At 41.5% G+C, this 17,069-nt stretch overlaps 1 protein-coding gene across 3 annotated transcripts; it reads right to left on the bottom strand.

The window, feature by feature from the left end:
- Positions 1-501: 501 nt before the first annotated feature.
- Positions 502-12,828, bottom strand: LOC128258510 (germ cell nuclear acidic protein). Of its 3 annotated transcripts, none has more exons than XM_052990152.1 (8): positions 12,653-12,828; positions 6,873-7,108; positions 6,481-6,633; positions 6,072-6,335; positions 5,541-5,639; positions 2,118-2,352; positions 871-1,511; positions 502-803 (listed from the first exon to the last, which is right to left on the bottom strand). In XM_052990152.1, the coding sequence occupies exons 2-8, from the start codon at positions 7,096-7,098 to the stop codon at positions 592-594; spliced, it is 1,830 nt and encodes a 609-aa protein (XP_052846112.1). In that variant the 5' UTR covers positions 7,099-7,108; positions 12,653-12,828; the 3' UTR covers positions 502-591. The 3 variants fall into 3 exon arrangements, with proteins under 3 accessions (XP_052846112.1, XP_052846114.1, XP_052846113.1); XM_052990154.1 differs by having other exon boundaries at positions 502-809; positions 875-1,511; positions 12,653-12,827; XM_052990153.1 differs by lacking the exon at positions 12,653-12,828 and adding an exon at positions 12,423-12,578.
- Between the last annotated feature and the right edge of the window lie 4,241 nt (positions 12,829-17,069).

The raw sequence follows: 17,069 nt of genomic DNA, 5'->3' as shown, positions 1-17,069 counted from the left end.
TGATCTAGGATAATTGCCAACTAAACTGGGCTTAATGGTTTGGCAAGGGTTTGTAATTTAATGAAACTCGTTTAGATCGAAAAAATGCTTCAGACAAAAATGCACATTCTACTGATTTTCCCTTCATAGTCATTGCCTATAAATGCCTTTCATTTTACTGGATGAAATGTATGCCGCAATAAATAAACTTAAATTTTTTTCCAATTCAAACACGATTGAGATAAATGTAGCAGCAATGTTTTATCCAAAATTGAAGCTGACACTGTTTTGATCAGCAAGTCTGTATAAATTTGACTCGATAAATATCTTGTTCAGTTTTATAAAATTTTCCAATCTGTATGCCATTTATACCCATTAGCTTTATTTGGCTATTTAAATAACTTTTTTACTCCAAAAGTGAACTACTCTTCCATAATACAGACAAGTGTCAATTGCATCAAAGCCTTGGATAAGCACCCAATTAAAATTCTGTCCAATCAAATTAAACATAAACCAAACCAATGCATAGACAGAGTTGATTTATTATCGATAGATGGGTTGATAAATAGATGGGTAAATAAGTTAAATAAATAAATAAATTAGGCATTACAATTAGGCGTAGACTACAGCTGAGCAGAGCAGTGAGAGATGGCTGTTATCCTCGAGGACCCCATTTGCGTTTAGAGCCTGACGACTTCGACGCCCTGCGGGGCAAACAAGGATTCGGCTGCCAATTTGAGTTTCTCGTTGACCAATTTGGCAATTTTGGGCGTGCGTCGCCACACAAATTCGCGGGTGCGGTCGTGATTGTCCTTGCTCTCCACCTCCACCTGTGTCAAAGGTTGATTGGTCAAAGGAGCTGGGGAAACAGCTGGGATTTGCGGCTGCCACTCACCTGCTTTGGCTGCTGCACCTTGATGGACATTAGGGTGGCCCGATCGTCCAGAACGCTGAACTTGATGCGTCCAACCATCTCATTCGTCCTGGCCGTCGCACTCTTCACGCTCCTCACGCTGCCCTTCTTGAAGGACTTCTCCACGCGCAGGATCAAGGGACCCAGGGTGAACTTGGCCTTGATCGTCGAGTTGCGTCCCTCGGCATCGCTGATCACCTTGACATTTCCCACCCGCTTCAGGGATGCCAATCCCGAGAGCCTGCCCTCGGCCTTCTGCAGCTTCTCCACCGCAGCACTTGCTCCTGCCTTGCTGGCCCCCGCAGGCTGATTGTAGTTTCCTGATTTCAGGCCAGAAGCCTTTTTCGCATTCTGCTTGTGGCCCTGAGTGCCGTTCGACGAGGACTTCTTTTGGCTGGTTTTCGTGCCCGAAACAGTGCGCGTTTCCGCCTTCGGTGACTCGGAAGCGGCTGCAGAGGGGGCGCGGTCGGACTGCGGTTCGCTGGGCCTCTTCTCAACGGCTTTGATGGCCAGCTCGGACTGTAATTGCGTCAACTGCTCCTGCAGCTTCACCGCAGCCTCCCGAGCCTCCTGATTCTGGTTCGAATTACCGGCACGGGGCTCCGAACGCGTGTTCTTTCTGCAAAGGCAACGAAATTTGAGTTGGTAAATAGAAGACCGCTTGATTGCAGCGTTGAATCTACTTTAATGATTTACGGCGAATTTATTGAGACTTTTCTTCTCAGAAACTTGAAGGCCTTAGGGAAATATTTTCTTTGTCCTTAACCTTAAGTTCATTTAAGAAACCTATTGTAATAACCCCATATTTTGTTTAAGAATAACAATACAACAAAAATTTTACTGTTTTAAAAAATTAAGTCAACAAAAAAACACCTTTAAATCATTTTTTTATCTGTTTTGATCTTGATTACAAAAACCAAATAAGAAAAATATATCATTTTTGTTATAAAAATTTAGATTAAAAAATAATTGAAGATAAAAGGTTATAATTTTTAAACAACTATTTTGAAAATCCTTGAAGTCAATTAAATATTTTCTTGAAAGTTGGCCAAAGCTTCTTAAATACCTGCTTATGCAGTAAAAAGTTAAAGATATACAATTTTAAAATATTATTTTCAATAAATTAGCCTATTTGTTCATTATTGTCAACTCAGCTCATAAGTTATTACCTAGAGTAGAACTATGTGAGGAAATGGAAGTTGTATTCTTAAGTGGAATAACTTACAGCTTTTTGTGACCTCCGACCTTGCTGGTGGTGGAGTGCTTCTTGTTGGCGGCCTTGACCGTTGACCCACTGGCGGCATTGGGGGATGCCCAGCGACCCGTGAGGTTGACCACGTAGGGATCATAGTTATCCGACACGATGCGGTTGATCCTCGAGAAGATGGCGTCGATGAAGTGATTGTGGCGGGCCTGGAAAGCATCCGTGGACATGTCGATGACGTTGTTCTTCAGATCACCTGCGTGGGGGTCAAAGGTCGAGGGGGAAGCGCAGGGAAAGGGCCGGCGGGGGCAGAAAAATGTTCACATTAGTTCGGTTCAGCTGAACACAATGAAAGTTCAAATCCAGGGGGTGAAAGGGCAGTGGGAGGACATTGTGGTTTCATTTTCGAAGGGGTGAGTGTGGGTGTGATTTTCCATAGGAATTTGCTTTGTTTTCAACCTCTAATTACATTCAGGTGCATCTGAGTGTGTGTGTGTGTGTGTGTGTGTATGAGAGCTGACCACAGATACACACTAACACACTAAGATTATGCGGTGCGTGTGTGTTCGTGGCTGGGGTTAGCAAATAATGTGAAAAAGAACATGAACATTAAAGCCCCACCTCCGACATGCCGTTAAGTTCACATACGTGTACAAAAAATCCAATAACCAACGGTTGAGCAAAGCAATTTATAGCAGTTTCCCTATCGTAAATCATTGCAACTTTAGTGTTAATGAATAGCGTGCTTAATCACCCGATAATTAAGTGATTTGTTGAGCTTTTTTTGTTATTGCAAAATAATTATTAAATATCATACTTGAAGCTTTGATTAAATAGGTCAACATATTTTTGTAAAATAAGTAATATAATTTTCTAATATAAATCACTGTGATTAAATGTCTTTTTAATATAAATTATATTTTTCTACAATATTTGTACAAATATTTTATTAAGATTAATAGGTTTAGTCAATAAATATGAATGACATTGCTAACAAAAAACTACATAGTTAGAATTTATGATTATAGCTATTCTTCTAAAATAAAAATGCTTTTTAATGATTTATAAAAAGTATTTTATGTTTTAAATTAATATAAGGAAAGTGAAATTGAATTTGGTAATCTGCTTCTATTAGGGCCTAATTATTTTAAAGGTATTTTGTAGGAAACTCCTCAACAATGACAAAATCTGAACGCAGCGGTCACTTAACCCCATAAATGTATTTCCGAAACTGCCATCCTCGGCGACAGTGTATGCAGCGATTAGCCAGGACATACCCGTCAGCCAGGACCCCAGGTCCTAATCCTTTGCTTTTCCTTATCGCGGTGACCCATCACCCGGTCACCTCCCTTTCGGGTGGTTTGGGACCCACAAGCGGATATAATCTCACACTCGACCACCGTTGAACGTGATGAGGTACTAATGTACTTTTTGCATGATAGCACTGCCCCACCCCACAGTGGGTCCGCTAAGTATTCGCCCACGCCCGGAATCGGGTTCAGTTTTAGCAGTTGCCCTTTTCTCTAGCTGTTAATTGAAGCGGGGAATTGTAAATTTAAAGCGGCATATTCTAAAATAGATAATCGTGTGGGCGTTGGTGGGTTATTTCAGAGAAAGCTGGGGGTAAGAAATGCACAATTACAATGGTTAAGGACCAGACCCTAACTAATTACAGCTGCAGATGGGCGAGATAGATGATATGAGGGTGTGCCGAGATAGCTCGGCACGTTACTGTAATGACGCAAGCTCCTAATGATGAGTGTGTGTGAGGGGCGACAGAGAGGGGTAAAGGACAGACAGAGACAGAGACACCAGTACCTGGTCTAAGGTGACGCTTGAAAGTATGCTACCGGAAATAAAAACACAAAATTTCCAATTCCACAGTTTCCAATACCATTAAAAGTTGCACAAGGAATTTCATTTCGCAAATTTATTTAAGCAAATTTTCATGTTGTTTTGTGGCTTGTTCTTCATCATCTTGCTTTGTTTTTCTTTACAATAAATAATAAATAAATAAATAAATAAATAATAAATTATAAATTAAATGACCTAAAACGCAATGTTTAACAATTTTCTATTTTGTTCTTGTGAAATTTTGCGCTGCCTTTCAAGCGTTCAACTTTTAGCTACAATTTGTTGTTTTTTTAGTTCAATTGAGTTTCTTTCCATGATTTTACGAAATTTGCGTTATTTACGTTTGGAAAATTATGCGAGCCGAGAAAAGAGACAGAAAAGCCAAAAGGTAAAACATTTACATCTTTTTTTCTCATCTAAAATGTTCAATTGTAAGCCAAATGTGTGAAAGCAAGAGATAGCGATAGTGCTTAAATGCGTATGTGTTGAATGTGCGTGAGAGAGATAGACATAGATAGGTAGATAGACATAGAGCGAGTGAGATAGGCAGTTCTTTACATCATGATAACTAATTCCGAATCTGTTTTGTTTAATTACACAAATAAATACGAAGATGAAATTACAACTAGAAATAAATAAATTACACTAAGTGAACAATTCTTATTGCTGTTGTTTGTTGTTGTTACATCAATTTAGCTATAAGTGTATGCGGGGTGTTTGTGTGTGTGTGAGAGAGGGAGAGAGATATGTGGATGTGATAGAGTGGGAAAGAGAGAGCAAGGGAAGCCTTTCTTTCTGGGATATATCTTTCTTCTTCTTTCTTTCAATTCTTCTCTTGCTCTGCTTTTTCTCTTCTTCCGCCTTCTCATCTTCTTCTGCGCCTTCTTCATCTTCATCTTCATCTTCATCATCTTCTGTTTCTGCTTTGTGATCTCTTTGAATTCAACCATTTTTGTGCTTGGGCATTAAACATGTTGCTGTTGCTGTTGCTGTTGCAGCTGCAGCTGCAACTAGTGTTGCTGTTGTGCGTACAGTTGCTGTTGCAACTCTTTTGTCAGGTGAAACAGTCCGTGCGTAAATAACTCAACAATTGTGCGTTGGAGGGATTAAGTGGAATTTAAGGGATAATTGTGCTGTTTTTTGTTGTTTTGCAGATAGTTTGACTAGCACCAAACTCTCGATAACTTCATCCCCTCATCGGGGATGCGTTAAAATATATGTACTTAACTCAGTTTTTAATAAATTATAGGATAGCGAGGGGTGGGGGGAGGAAAGTCAGTGCAGGCAAAGATGCAGTTGCAAAAGTCCGGATTGCGTCCTGCCCCATTGTGAAAATTTTCAGAAAAATCGCTTCCCTTTTTTTTTTTTTTGTGGGGCTTGTCATTCTTTGTTGCTGTTGCTGTTTTTTTTGTTGTTGTTGTGGGTCCCTGTCTTTAGTTGTTGTTGCGGTTGTTGTTGTTTGTTGTTTGTTGTTCTTTTAGCAATTGTTTGGTTAATGCTTCAGCTCTTTTTTGGCCTTCTTGGAGGGACTTGTTGATTTCTTGGCCTTGGTTTCTTTCGTCGCCGTTTCCGACTTCGATTTGGACTCACGTGCTTCGCGGCGGGCCTCGATGATGTCATCGCCGATAATGTCATCGTCGTCATCGTCATCATCATCGTCGGCCTCCTCGTCGTCATCACCGGCAATACCTGTAATTTCACCAATTTCATCGACTCCATCATCAATATCATCATCATCTTCATCGTCCTCATCGTCCTCATCATATTCGTCATCGTCAGCGTTGTCAGTGTCGTCGGTGCCAGCAGCAACACTCCCCGGAGCAACACCGGCAACAAGTGCTGCTGGTTGCCCCAAGGTCGTACCACTGGACACCAGCTTATTGTTAATGATGTGGTTGTTGGTTAGAGTGTTCTTGTTGACTGTGCTAGTTGTTGATGTCGTTGCATGCTGAGATGAAGCCAGTAATTGCTGTTGCTGTTGTTGCAGTTGCTGCTGCTGTTGCAGCCGTATGTTTGTTTGTTTCTGTTGTTCGTCAATTGCAAGGGTGCTACTTAAACTACTTGTGCCACCACTAACACCATCTACAAGTGCGTCTTCATCGTAAAAAACATTTTGTTCACCTTCATTGTTGCTGGCGGCAGCGGACTGCACCGGAGCAACGTTAGCGGACACAGACTCATCGGCGGCATTTCCGGCGGCCACGGCATCCGCAGCGTTTCCGGACTCGGCAGGCAGATCGACACCGTCGGAGATTCCGGCGCTCACAGAGGAAGCGGCAGCGGAGGCAACCTCATCCAGAGTTTGGGCGGGAGCGGCGGCAACAGCACTCTGCTGAGCGCTGGCAGCGGGCGCAACCTCGTCATCGTCATCCTCATCTTCATCATCTGCAAAAAGTATTGATTTTAGTAAGCACACCTCAGAAATATTGAAATATTTTTATATTGTTGAACACATTACTTTTTTCTATTTCAGTTAAAATAGTTATTGAAATATTGTAATTAATCTGGAGACATTCTTTCGCAAACTCACCTCCCAAGATATCATCGAACAGCCTGTCTAGATAATCATCATCATCATCGTCCTCTTCTTCATCATCGTCGCTAGCAGTGGCTGCTGGGGCAGCCTGACCTTGGGGCGTGTCATCCTCCTCGTCATCGTCATCGTCCTCCTCCTCATCATCATCTGAAAGTCCCGAAATCAAAAGAACTTTGTTACCCAAGGAGAAGGGAACCACAGAAGAGAGTCACAAAAATTGATGGTTAATAAAAGCTGGTCAAATATCGTTTTTGGCTGGGTGCGTATTGCATTGCTCAGTGGTTCAGTGGTCGAGTGGTTCGACCAGATCATACAGTGGTGCTGTGCTGGTGGTGCGGCCTGGGTGCATTCAATGATCTAGAAAAGGTACGTATCTCTGGACCTACCATCATCGTCATCAATCAGATCCCCTAGATCAGGCTCATCATCGTCGTCCTCATCATCATCATCATCATCATCGTCGCTGGCAGGAGCTACCGCTGGAGCCACCTCATTATTGACCGCCTGCTGACGAGAAACAGCCCGCTCGCTCCTCGAAAGTCGCTGAAGTGGCGATGCCTCAATTTGCAGCAGCAATGCGCTTAGCACGCACAACAGAATAACGAACTTCATTCTGTCAGATCTGTAAGGAAAGATGGGACATGTGAGTTAAGTCAAAGATCAATAGATCGTTGGGTAATATAAAATACAAATTTATATCAAAACTAAGATTTCATAGTTTTCTTAAAACAGAAAGGCTTGTCAAATGATCTCAGCTTCTTAAATTTGATGGGGCAAACACCTTCATTTCACATTCCACTAAAAAGAGACCCCAGGTCATTGTTGTTTACAAATCTCTACACATTTTTGTTGTGATAGTGCAGTCACTTTCTTTTGCATGACTGCGAAATTACACATTTAGTGGGCAAACGTCGCTCAGTGGTCGGTGGAGTGGTCGCTCGGTCAATAAGCCAGCCACTAAAGAAAGCAGACAAAGGAGCGGCGCCCGTGTGAGAGTGCGAGTGTAAACATGTTTTTGAGCTACGCCTCAAAGTTGCCGCCGGCGCAGTTCGCATGTCCAGTTGCTGGCACTTGACACACAGCAGCAACAGCAACAGTTGCAGCAGCAACACAAGCAGCAACAGCAGCAGCCACCTGAGCAACAACAACACCTTTTTGGACAGCTGCAGGCGCCACAGTGGCAGTTGAAGGCTGTGAGAGACACAAGCGGGTCTCACCATCCATGGATACGCTTGGAATCGGACAAAAACGCTGGGCAAAGTTCTCAGAGGAAGTCCGACTTCGAAGGGTATTCACAAGTTCGGTTTGCTGTCATGGCATGACTGTCATTGTTGTTGCTGCTGTGATGTTGCTGCTGTTGCTTCCATTGCTGGTGGCTTTTAAGTCATGACAATCAGCACGACCAACAGCCAACTGCAATTGCAAACAACCGCAGCAATTGTTGCCGTTGATGCTGCTGTCGCAGTTGTTGCTGGTGTTGTTGTTGTTGTCGCAGATATTGCAGTTGTTGCTGCTGCTGTTATTGTCGCAGTGTCAAGTGCGGCTGCTGCGGGCTTAGTGAAAGCGACTGAGACGCATCGTTTTTCCAAAAACTTGTTCGCAGCAATTCGTTGCAGCAACTGTTGTTGCCGCAGTTAATGCTGCTGCTGCCGCTCATTGAAAAAAGAGTAAAACGCTTTCGGGAAATCAAGTCCAGCACTGATAAGCAAACGGCAAAGTGGCCATAAACCAAAGTGAAAACCCAGTGACCCACTGGCCAACTGCAGCAGCAACTTCAGCGACAGCAGCAACAAGCAACTCCACCTGCATAAGGCAGCAATGCGGGAATGTCTCAGATTTGAGTGGTTTAGTTTCGGGGTTAAGGGCTCGGTTTTTGATAAGCCGCCAAGTCGCTGTTTTATGACGCTTCAGTGTCTCAAGTTTTTCAAGTGAAATACTGCCAGCAGCAATATCAGCATCACGGCAGCAGCATCAGCCGTTGCCGTCGCTTAATTAAAAGTTTTACGGAGCGAAGCTCCTCAGCGGTGTTTATTAAATACCGATGCCCCAGGCAAATACCTTCTCAGCCGTCGAGTAAGGGCAAAGCTCAACAAAATATGATGACATATTACCTGACCTAAGAACAGTGGGTGCTAATTACCTAGACTAAATATGGGACTTATACAAGGAGATCTAATGTTTTAAATAATGATTAAAATGAAGAATTATGATTTTTCAAGTGAAGTGAAGACCATAAAGTTCATACAAATTTACAGATTGCTTGGGAAATATGATGGAATCTAAAAAAAAATAAATAAAATCTGAACTGAAATCATCTCGCTTACTACCCTGTTGCACATGCAATTTACCCACTTTTTTCCCCCCTTTTGCTGAATTTTCCCAAAGGCCTTCTGTTTCGAAGTACTTATAAACTCCTGCCTATTGAAGTCTTGAGGAAATTGCATTTACTCTGCGCACCGTCCCGTCCCCTTTTGCCACAAAGCTCTTTTATCTACCATTTTTCTCACCGAACTCGGAACATTTCACGCGTCATGCCGCAAGAACGGCAAGAACAAGGAAAGCATGGGGGATCTTAGGGTTACTGGAAGGCTGGAAGGGTTTTCTGGTTTGGTGCGGGTGGTGAGGGGGGTGGTAGGGTTGAAGGCTGAAGGGCAGGGTAACAATGCAATGCAAAACTTCTGACAAGCGTGGGACAGAAAGAAAAGAGGGGCAAGTTTTTGCAGTTCTTTAGCTTTGACAACCACTTGGCTCTTTCTGCTTCTTCTTCTTCTTCACTAGATTCTTCTTCTTGTTCGTTCTGGTGTTGTCTATTGTAGGGACTAACTCGTATGGAACGCTGCTCCCACTATACAATATTTTAATGCCCCCATAGAAGAGCACAGCTAACCGTGTGTGCATTCTACATTAATATTCATGTGCGTGATGCTGATGGAAAAGATACCGGGTATGGAAAACTGAGAGAAAATAAAATAGGCAAACTAAAATGAAGATAATCTTATGTTAAATGAACACAAATTAAACTGAAAAAAGTATATGAATATTTAACGTATACAAGACACATAAATGATTCATAATTTTAAAAGAATTGTAAAAGAAGATGCAGCTCATTTTTAAATCCTGCGGACTGATCACATTTTTCTTTAAATGTTTTTGACTGGCAAAAAACCTCAAAACATTACCGAAAATAAATCACAAGTATTTAAGAAACTATCAATATACGCTTTAAGCTTTATATCAAAGAGTTCTCAAATTAAATCTTAAGCTAGATAGAAAAAACTAAATGTTTAAGACATGTTTTGAAAGTTAGCAGCTTAAATATCTAGTTCTGCAAACGTTATATTTTAGAATAATTCACAACTTTTCCCACATTTAGAACTGGATTTCATCTAAGTTTTTCCCAGTGCACTTTGGTTGTGTTTGCTGTGCACTTGCACGTCACATAGCTGGCAAAAATTACTTAAGCCCACTCAGGGGAGCGAAGGGGAGTCGAGGAGCTGCAGGGCAGGACGGAGGGGTAACTACTGAAGGTGGTTGCTTGAGGCGCGGCAGCTGCCACTTGACGTTGGGACTCCTCGCGGTGGCTTCTCCATTGCAGCTGCTGTCCTGTCCTCTATCCGCATTGTCATATCAGCGTCATATCAATAAATATGCAGGCCGCACAAAAGGCCACGTGCAGACAGGATTTGCATAGCCGTAACCCACTGCCACGCCTTCTGCACCTGATTTGCCCTAGCTTGGGATCCTTCTTTGTTCGAGTTGGTCGCATATGTTTGCGGAGCCTTGTCTTCGCAGCTGCGTTGCAGTTAATTTTCCAAGACAATGGCCCAAGAGGTGGTGTAGAAAAATAAGCTTTACACGTGCCGCTTCAACAGCCACGCCCCCTCTAAATTTACAGTAAGCGCTTTTTGGGGGCGCAGCTGAATTTGGGTGGGGATTTTTCGAGGGGTCTTAAATCTCAGAAAAAAGGAAATTGTTTCCAAGGGGAGACTGTTCTTTAAAAAGTCTGCAGGAAAATATGCGTTGAATTAATGAAGACCTTTAAAATTTCGTTTAATTATATAAAAATTATTAAAAAAAATTAGAAATAAAAATTTTAAGAAATTCTGACAAACAAGTTTTGTTAAACTTTTTATGAGACAACTTCTTTGGAACTTCTCTAAAAATCTTACAGCTTTAAAGACAATGCCCCTATAAACTAAAAAAATACATTTTTTTTAGGTGCATTGTGTACGCAAAAGTTGCTATCGTTCGCTCTCTTGTGTTTTTTGCATTTTGTTTGTCACTCTCAGCATTTCATTTTTCGCATGCACTCGCACGTCACTCGAATTGGGACTTTGTTATCGTCGCGTCGGCGCCACCTGGCGGAACAAGCTGGCAACTGTGGCCGGACAGGGGATTCCCCTGAATTCTCCTGAGTGACAAGCTGCATAAACTTGGTCATGAACTAACTACTTAAGAGAGCAAAAAGCAAGAGCATAACAACAAAATAGAACGAACACTGCCGGGGAATGTGCGAAAAAGTGGAAAATGAATTGGAGCCACTCGAACTGCCAGCAGACTTTGTTCTGTTAATAGCTTGTCCTTGCTGGCAAGTACAAACCAATTCATCCGCCCCGTTGGCCTGGCCCCCGTGTGTGTGTGTGTGTGTGTGTGTGTGTGTGTGTGTGTGTGTGTGTTTTGTTTTGGCAGCAAAGTGCTGGCCAATGTAAACAGTGTAAACTATAACTTGGAACTGGAACTGGTTGAGGCTGCTTCAGCTTCAGCTGGCCAGGAAACACTTAAATTAACTGCTTCAAGTCGCTCGTATGTGGGTCAGCTGGGCAGAAGAAACCTGAGAGCCACTGAGAGATGATTACTCAACTTGGTTCGCATCGGTTCGGTATAGGTTGCTTTGCCTTGCTTTGGTTTTGGCTTGGCTTGGGTTGGCCTGGTCTGCTGACCGCAGAATACCAAACAACATCAGCAGCACATGTGAAAATAGAGGGCATAAAAACCAGAGAAATTGCCACTGAACAACGAAGGGGGTACGGAACTGGGACTGGGACTGGGACTGTATTGTACTATACTGGCCCTAAATTGCCGCAGATACAATTTATGACCCGGCCAGTTAAGAGTCCGACTCCGAGCACAAGTTGCCTTCCGCAGTTGAAAATCAATTAAAAGTTCTTGCCCAAGACGTTTGGCCCATTCCAAGGCTGCATCGCGTCGAGCTGAGCTTTATGGCCCCTTTTTGCTCGAGGAAAATCGGTGTGGGAAAACCGGGAAAAGGGGTGGGAAAAACTAAGCATGCAAACGCTAACATTTCCCACAAAAAGTATTACAAGAGTGGAAGGTTAAATGGAACAGATCGAAATCGCCGCTCCACTTTCACGTCTTTTTTAGTCCAATGCTAACTTGCAAACTTGACTCTAAGGATACTCATATTTTCACACAGCAAAATCGATGATAATCCTTGAAGCTGTTTCATGGTTTTTGCTACGTCTGTAAATATTAGCAGAAATTATTAACAATCTTTAGCCTTCTCGAAAAGCTCTTTATCTGATTTTGTAGCCGAGATTCGCTCTAGATTTCACATGTTTTTGTGGTTTAAACGATCAATATTGAATAATTCAATTAGAGAAGCTGTGCTTTTGAATTTGTTATTTTTACATAAAACTAGATAAACAATTTTTTGTTGGCACTAAAAAAGTAATATTTTTAATAAAATTAACTAAAATGCAAAAAATTGGCATAGTAGAACTTTGCAAATGATTTATAATCCTCGGTGCTTTGCATATGTGCATTTGTTTCATTTGCAAAGCGAATTTGGATTGAAAATGAAAATCACTCAAGATAATCCTTAATAAATTATAGCCATTTTCCAAAATGTACTTCAAATAACAGGTGCAGCGGTTGAACACACAGTGTTTCTTATTTTTCGTAATCCAAAGGCTAACCTTGACTAAGTATTATTCACTGATCTTGGCACAGAACCGATAACAACCGATTATAGTTTTGGGTTTTTAGACCGTTTCGAAGCGCTGCGATCTCCTCGAGTTGCCGTGAAAGACTGTCGCTGGCGAAGTGCTTCTGGGATAGTTTTGAGTTTTCAGTCTTGAGTTCGAGGCCCCCCTTTTTTCAGCCCGGTTCTTGGACAGTGACTTTCTTTTTTACCGCCTCTCTTTACCTGTTTTTGTGGCGATTCGATTCGTTTCGATTCGATTCGAGTCGACTTGAGTCGATTGTGGATTCTGGCCTGAGCTTGGCTGGCTTTTCAGAGATTCGAGTTCGGTTTACCAACACCGCCGCGCACACAACTGTCTCGCTCGACTGACCGTCTGCAACTGATCGCTTTCAACCAGCTCGTCTTACCAACATACCAACTGGGCTCGCACAGCCCGAAGCGCGGCCCGAAGCGTGAATTTACATTTGGCTGATTTCTTGGCTCTCTTCGCTTGCCGCTCGTCGATTCCTCAATTAATTTGACAAGCTGGGTTGGCCTGGGAAAGTATTTGGCACACTAAACGGCCAGCTCAAACAGTTAGCGGCTTATCAGCGGTCTGACAACCTCCCGACCACTCATGAGCTATGATCTAAGAACCGAAAACGGGCGAGTCTCGTTGACGGCACGGTGGTTTTATTGCAGCTCTAAATAGAACAGAGCCGGGACAGCAATAAAGCCCATTTGAATTACTCCTCGAATCATAAAACTCCAATTTTCCATTACTTAAATGGAAAAGTCAGCCCATAAAATGCTTCGTTACGGGAAGAAATGCATTAAAAGTTTGTTTAAACACGTAATAAACCTCATTTGGTGGGAAAAATATTGTTTACATAGTTTTTGATTTTTTCAGAAAATGTCTTGAGTGTTTAAAGCCTGAAACCTATATACCTAACATATATCTGTTTTATAGTATATTAGAACCAAAATTTAACAGGAGTTGTTAATCAAAAGTTCGAATCATTAGTATTTTGTAAAAATAAATATTAAATATTAAACAAGAAGAAACGCGGTTAAATATACTTATATAATTAAAGCCATACAAATAAAAAGACGGAACCAGTTGATAAAGCTTTGATTAATCCAGCTGGTAATACAAATTTAACAAGACGACCCACAATTTCTATTGACGGCATACCTTAACACTTTTGTTTGGTTTAAAGCCAAATAAAATTCTTTCGATTGACTTCCTTGTTTCCCCGTGGCAATCCCATACATACATATTTTTGCCACCTGGAGTTGCGAATCGCAGAGTGCTATATTAATATTGATTTATTCAGTCATCGTTCCGCACCCTAACCCCATTCCGCATTCTCCTGGCCCCGATCGGAAGGTATTATGCATATATGGCCGCCAGAGCGTTCCCCAAGTGCTAATTTCTGCTTCTGCCGAACGGACCAGCCCATCAAAGTGAAATCGCACTGGGGCAGGTGGGGAAAAATGAGCGAATACGCTTTATAGAAATACATCCGATGATAAATTGAGGTGTAATTAATTCGATTCGCCCTGACTGACGTTTCATTTTCAGTGTCCGGGACGAGGAAAATTGACAGTCACTGCACTGGCACTCAAAGTCAGAGCTTTCCCACATACTCGGGAAAATCGTTGGATGTCGTCGACTGAGGCAGCGACGTCGGCTGTGGCAGCGAAGTCGACTGAGGCAGCGATGGTTCACATCCAACAGTAAAACGTGTTCTACTCGTTTATGGCCAACACTGCGGCTGCTTCTTCTTGGGCAAAAGTTGTTTTTACTGTAGTGTAGCTGTCTATAACTTTCTTCTTGGCCAACTGGAGTCGCTGCGAGCCAAGTTAACTGGCTGTATGGCATAGTAAAGTCTCTGTTAACAGGTCAGTGGAGTTTTCTTAAACTTCCAACTTAGCCCGCTGCCGAAAGACAGAAACCGAAACCGAGTGTCTGCAGACTGCCGCAGAATGTTACGAAATTTTATGTAATGTGCCAAAAAAAAAAAAAAAACAAGATGGGAAAACAATCTGAAAAAAAACAAAGCTCTGCTCAGTGAACAATGCCAGAAAACTTTCATTTCAAGGCAACAAACAAACACCACTCTTCGCTTAGCCAAACTTTAACTATTTGTTTTTTGTTTTTTTTTTGAGTCGGGGGAAGTCGAGCCGAGGCAAGTTCAAAAAGCATATAATTTTACATTTTAATGGCTTAATACACTTTGACATTTGCTCGGTTTTTCGGGTCACACAGGTGGGCAACATTTTAGGAAAGACAAAAACAATCACATCAACACTCGGTACACCTCAGTATAGTCCCTCCCTTCGGTCTAATCAAAATCCTTCTTCAGCTTAATATTTTAGGGGTATTTTCCTGCTCCATTTGACTAATTAATTTCTGGGAAACTTGCTGGGCTTTAGTGAGTGGCTTCAGTGGGGGTCTGCCAAAAGTTTTTCCGGCTTATTAATTTTGGTTGCACTTGTTGTTGGGCTGTTAGTTTTCCCAGAACGCCACCCACTGAAAATCATTGCCAGCGATTGGCAGTTCTAATTGAGAGTTTCCGTTCGCAAATTTGGCGCTAGATTCAGCCATTAATTATGCATGTCAAGTGCTTCAGCGGTTGTGTGATACAGTTTTAATAGGGCCACGGCCAAAGAGCAAACAACTCCTGTGGAAAGTATACAGTTTTGTACAACGATTGCCAAACTTATGGTGCTTGGTTTGGAGGATAATAAGAATTTAATGGAAAACTATAATCTGTCATCTATCATTAAGAATTCATTTGACCCAAAATATTCATTTTTAAGAATACAATATTTCAGAAATATTCGTATCAGAGAACAGAAAAACGTTGTAAATGTTTTTTCAAGCAACTGGCAATAATTTGCATACAAATGGAGAAAACTTAAATTGTGACAGCTTGCAGATTATCACCCCAGCAATATTTTAGCATTTATCAATGGTTTTGTTCAAATTTGGAACGGCTTGACCTCACAAGTCTTCTGAAAATACATTCGAATTTGAGTAAGGTTTTAATAAGGTTTGCCAAACAAAAGTCATATATGTTATTATTATTTCATTACTGCAAGGCAGAAATGCACAAACGCTTTGTTTTATTAACTCTTAAAGCCTAAAGGTTAATTTTTACAAAATAAAATTAATTTGTTGAATAATGGTTTAGCTTTCTTATTCATAAAAGATAAGATGGGTTAAGTGTAATGTAATTAATTATGGCGAACTTACAACTTATTTTTAGTTAAGTAAAAGAAGTGCAATTAAAATGATTATTACTCGCAAAACTACAAAATTCCCTTAACATAATATATAACAATTACTTTAGCCATAATCTCATTAATTTAAAATTTGTGCAGCTTTTATCGCTTGAAACTTGTAATCCAATTAAATGTATGTTAAAGTAGCAACTTCGCTCTCTCGCTTATACTTTAATTCATCTCCCCCTCAACTCAGCTTATCACTAATTGCCCTGGCAGCGTTCTTAACCGCTTCTCGTCCATGAAACTCCTTATTAACCCAATAATAGCCCCCGCCCACAACTCCGCCCACTGCCACGTACATTGTTCATTTAACGCTCGTTATTGTTCCGGCGCTCATTCAAGCAATCCAATTATCCTCACTAACCGACCTCTGCCGACAATTAAAGGCATGAAATTATTTGATTACCAACGTTTTGTCGCTGTCTCAAACGAATTTCGCTTTTATTTCGAGCTTTTCACGAGCAAGGCACGAAACAAACGTAAAAGTCCACGAATTTTCTCGGCTTTTCCTTAACTCCACGTGTGTGTGGCTGCAAGTATTTGTGGTGTAATGGTATTGGTGTAATGGCTGTTATTCGCCGTGTAGTTGTAGGTGAGATTATGCATGAAAGCGCTTCTGTGTGCTCGGAATAATCAAGGCGGACACTTTTTTCGAGGCGTGGCGATGAAAAGGACGGGTGGATGCTCTTCACACGCGCCAACTGTCAATAAACTGATGGCGATTGAGGGGGGATTTCCATTTCCATTTTTATCCCCATCCCCTTTCACGACTAATCGATTTTGAAAAGCGGCTTATAGTGGCTAATATTGCAGCTGTTGCTGCTGTGCCAATTGGTGTTGCTGCTGTACGTACTGATTAAATGCAAAGTGCGTGCCGCTAATTTCGCTTTGTTTAAAGCGAGTACATGCATGTCGCCAGAAGCCAAATGAAAACCATTGGACATTGCCGGGATTTGTATTTGGATTTGCCGCCGTTTGACGCCGCTGAATTTCATTTGCGCATTACATTCAATTTTCATGCTGCCCTGCACTGGGGCTGCCTTTTGGTTTCGTTTTTATTTCTTTATGAATTCATTCACGTACCGCGCACAATAGGCAACTCAACTCGAACCCTCTTGACCGTTAAGTTCCTGCACAGGGAAAAACTTGGAAAACCCTTCAAATCAGAGGTAAATAGGTACAAAAAACGTGTGTGAAAACCAAGTTTACAAACGCAATATAAACGCAAGATCTAGATCCTATATGTTTGTATTATGCATTCATTTTGTTCCATTTTCGTTTTGTTTTTTTTATTGAGATTTAAATATTATCACTAAGAATTCTTTTGCAGCTCGTGCAAATGTTATAATTTGTAATCTACAAATAT

Source organism: Drosophila gunungcola (assembly GCF_025200985.1).
Source record: "Drosophila gunungcola strain Sukarami chromosome 3L unlocalized genomic scaffold, Dgunungcola_SK_2 000003F, whole genome shotgun sequence".
NCBI lineage: Eukaryota > Metazoa > Arthropoda > Insecta > Diptera > Drosophilidae > Drosophila > Drosophila gunungcola.
The sequence above is the reverse complement of the archived record's forward strand: the minus strand, read 5'-3'. Positions and strand labels throughout refer to the sequence as shown.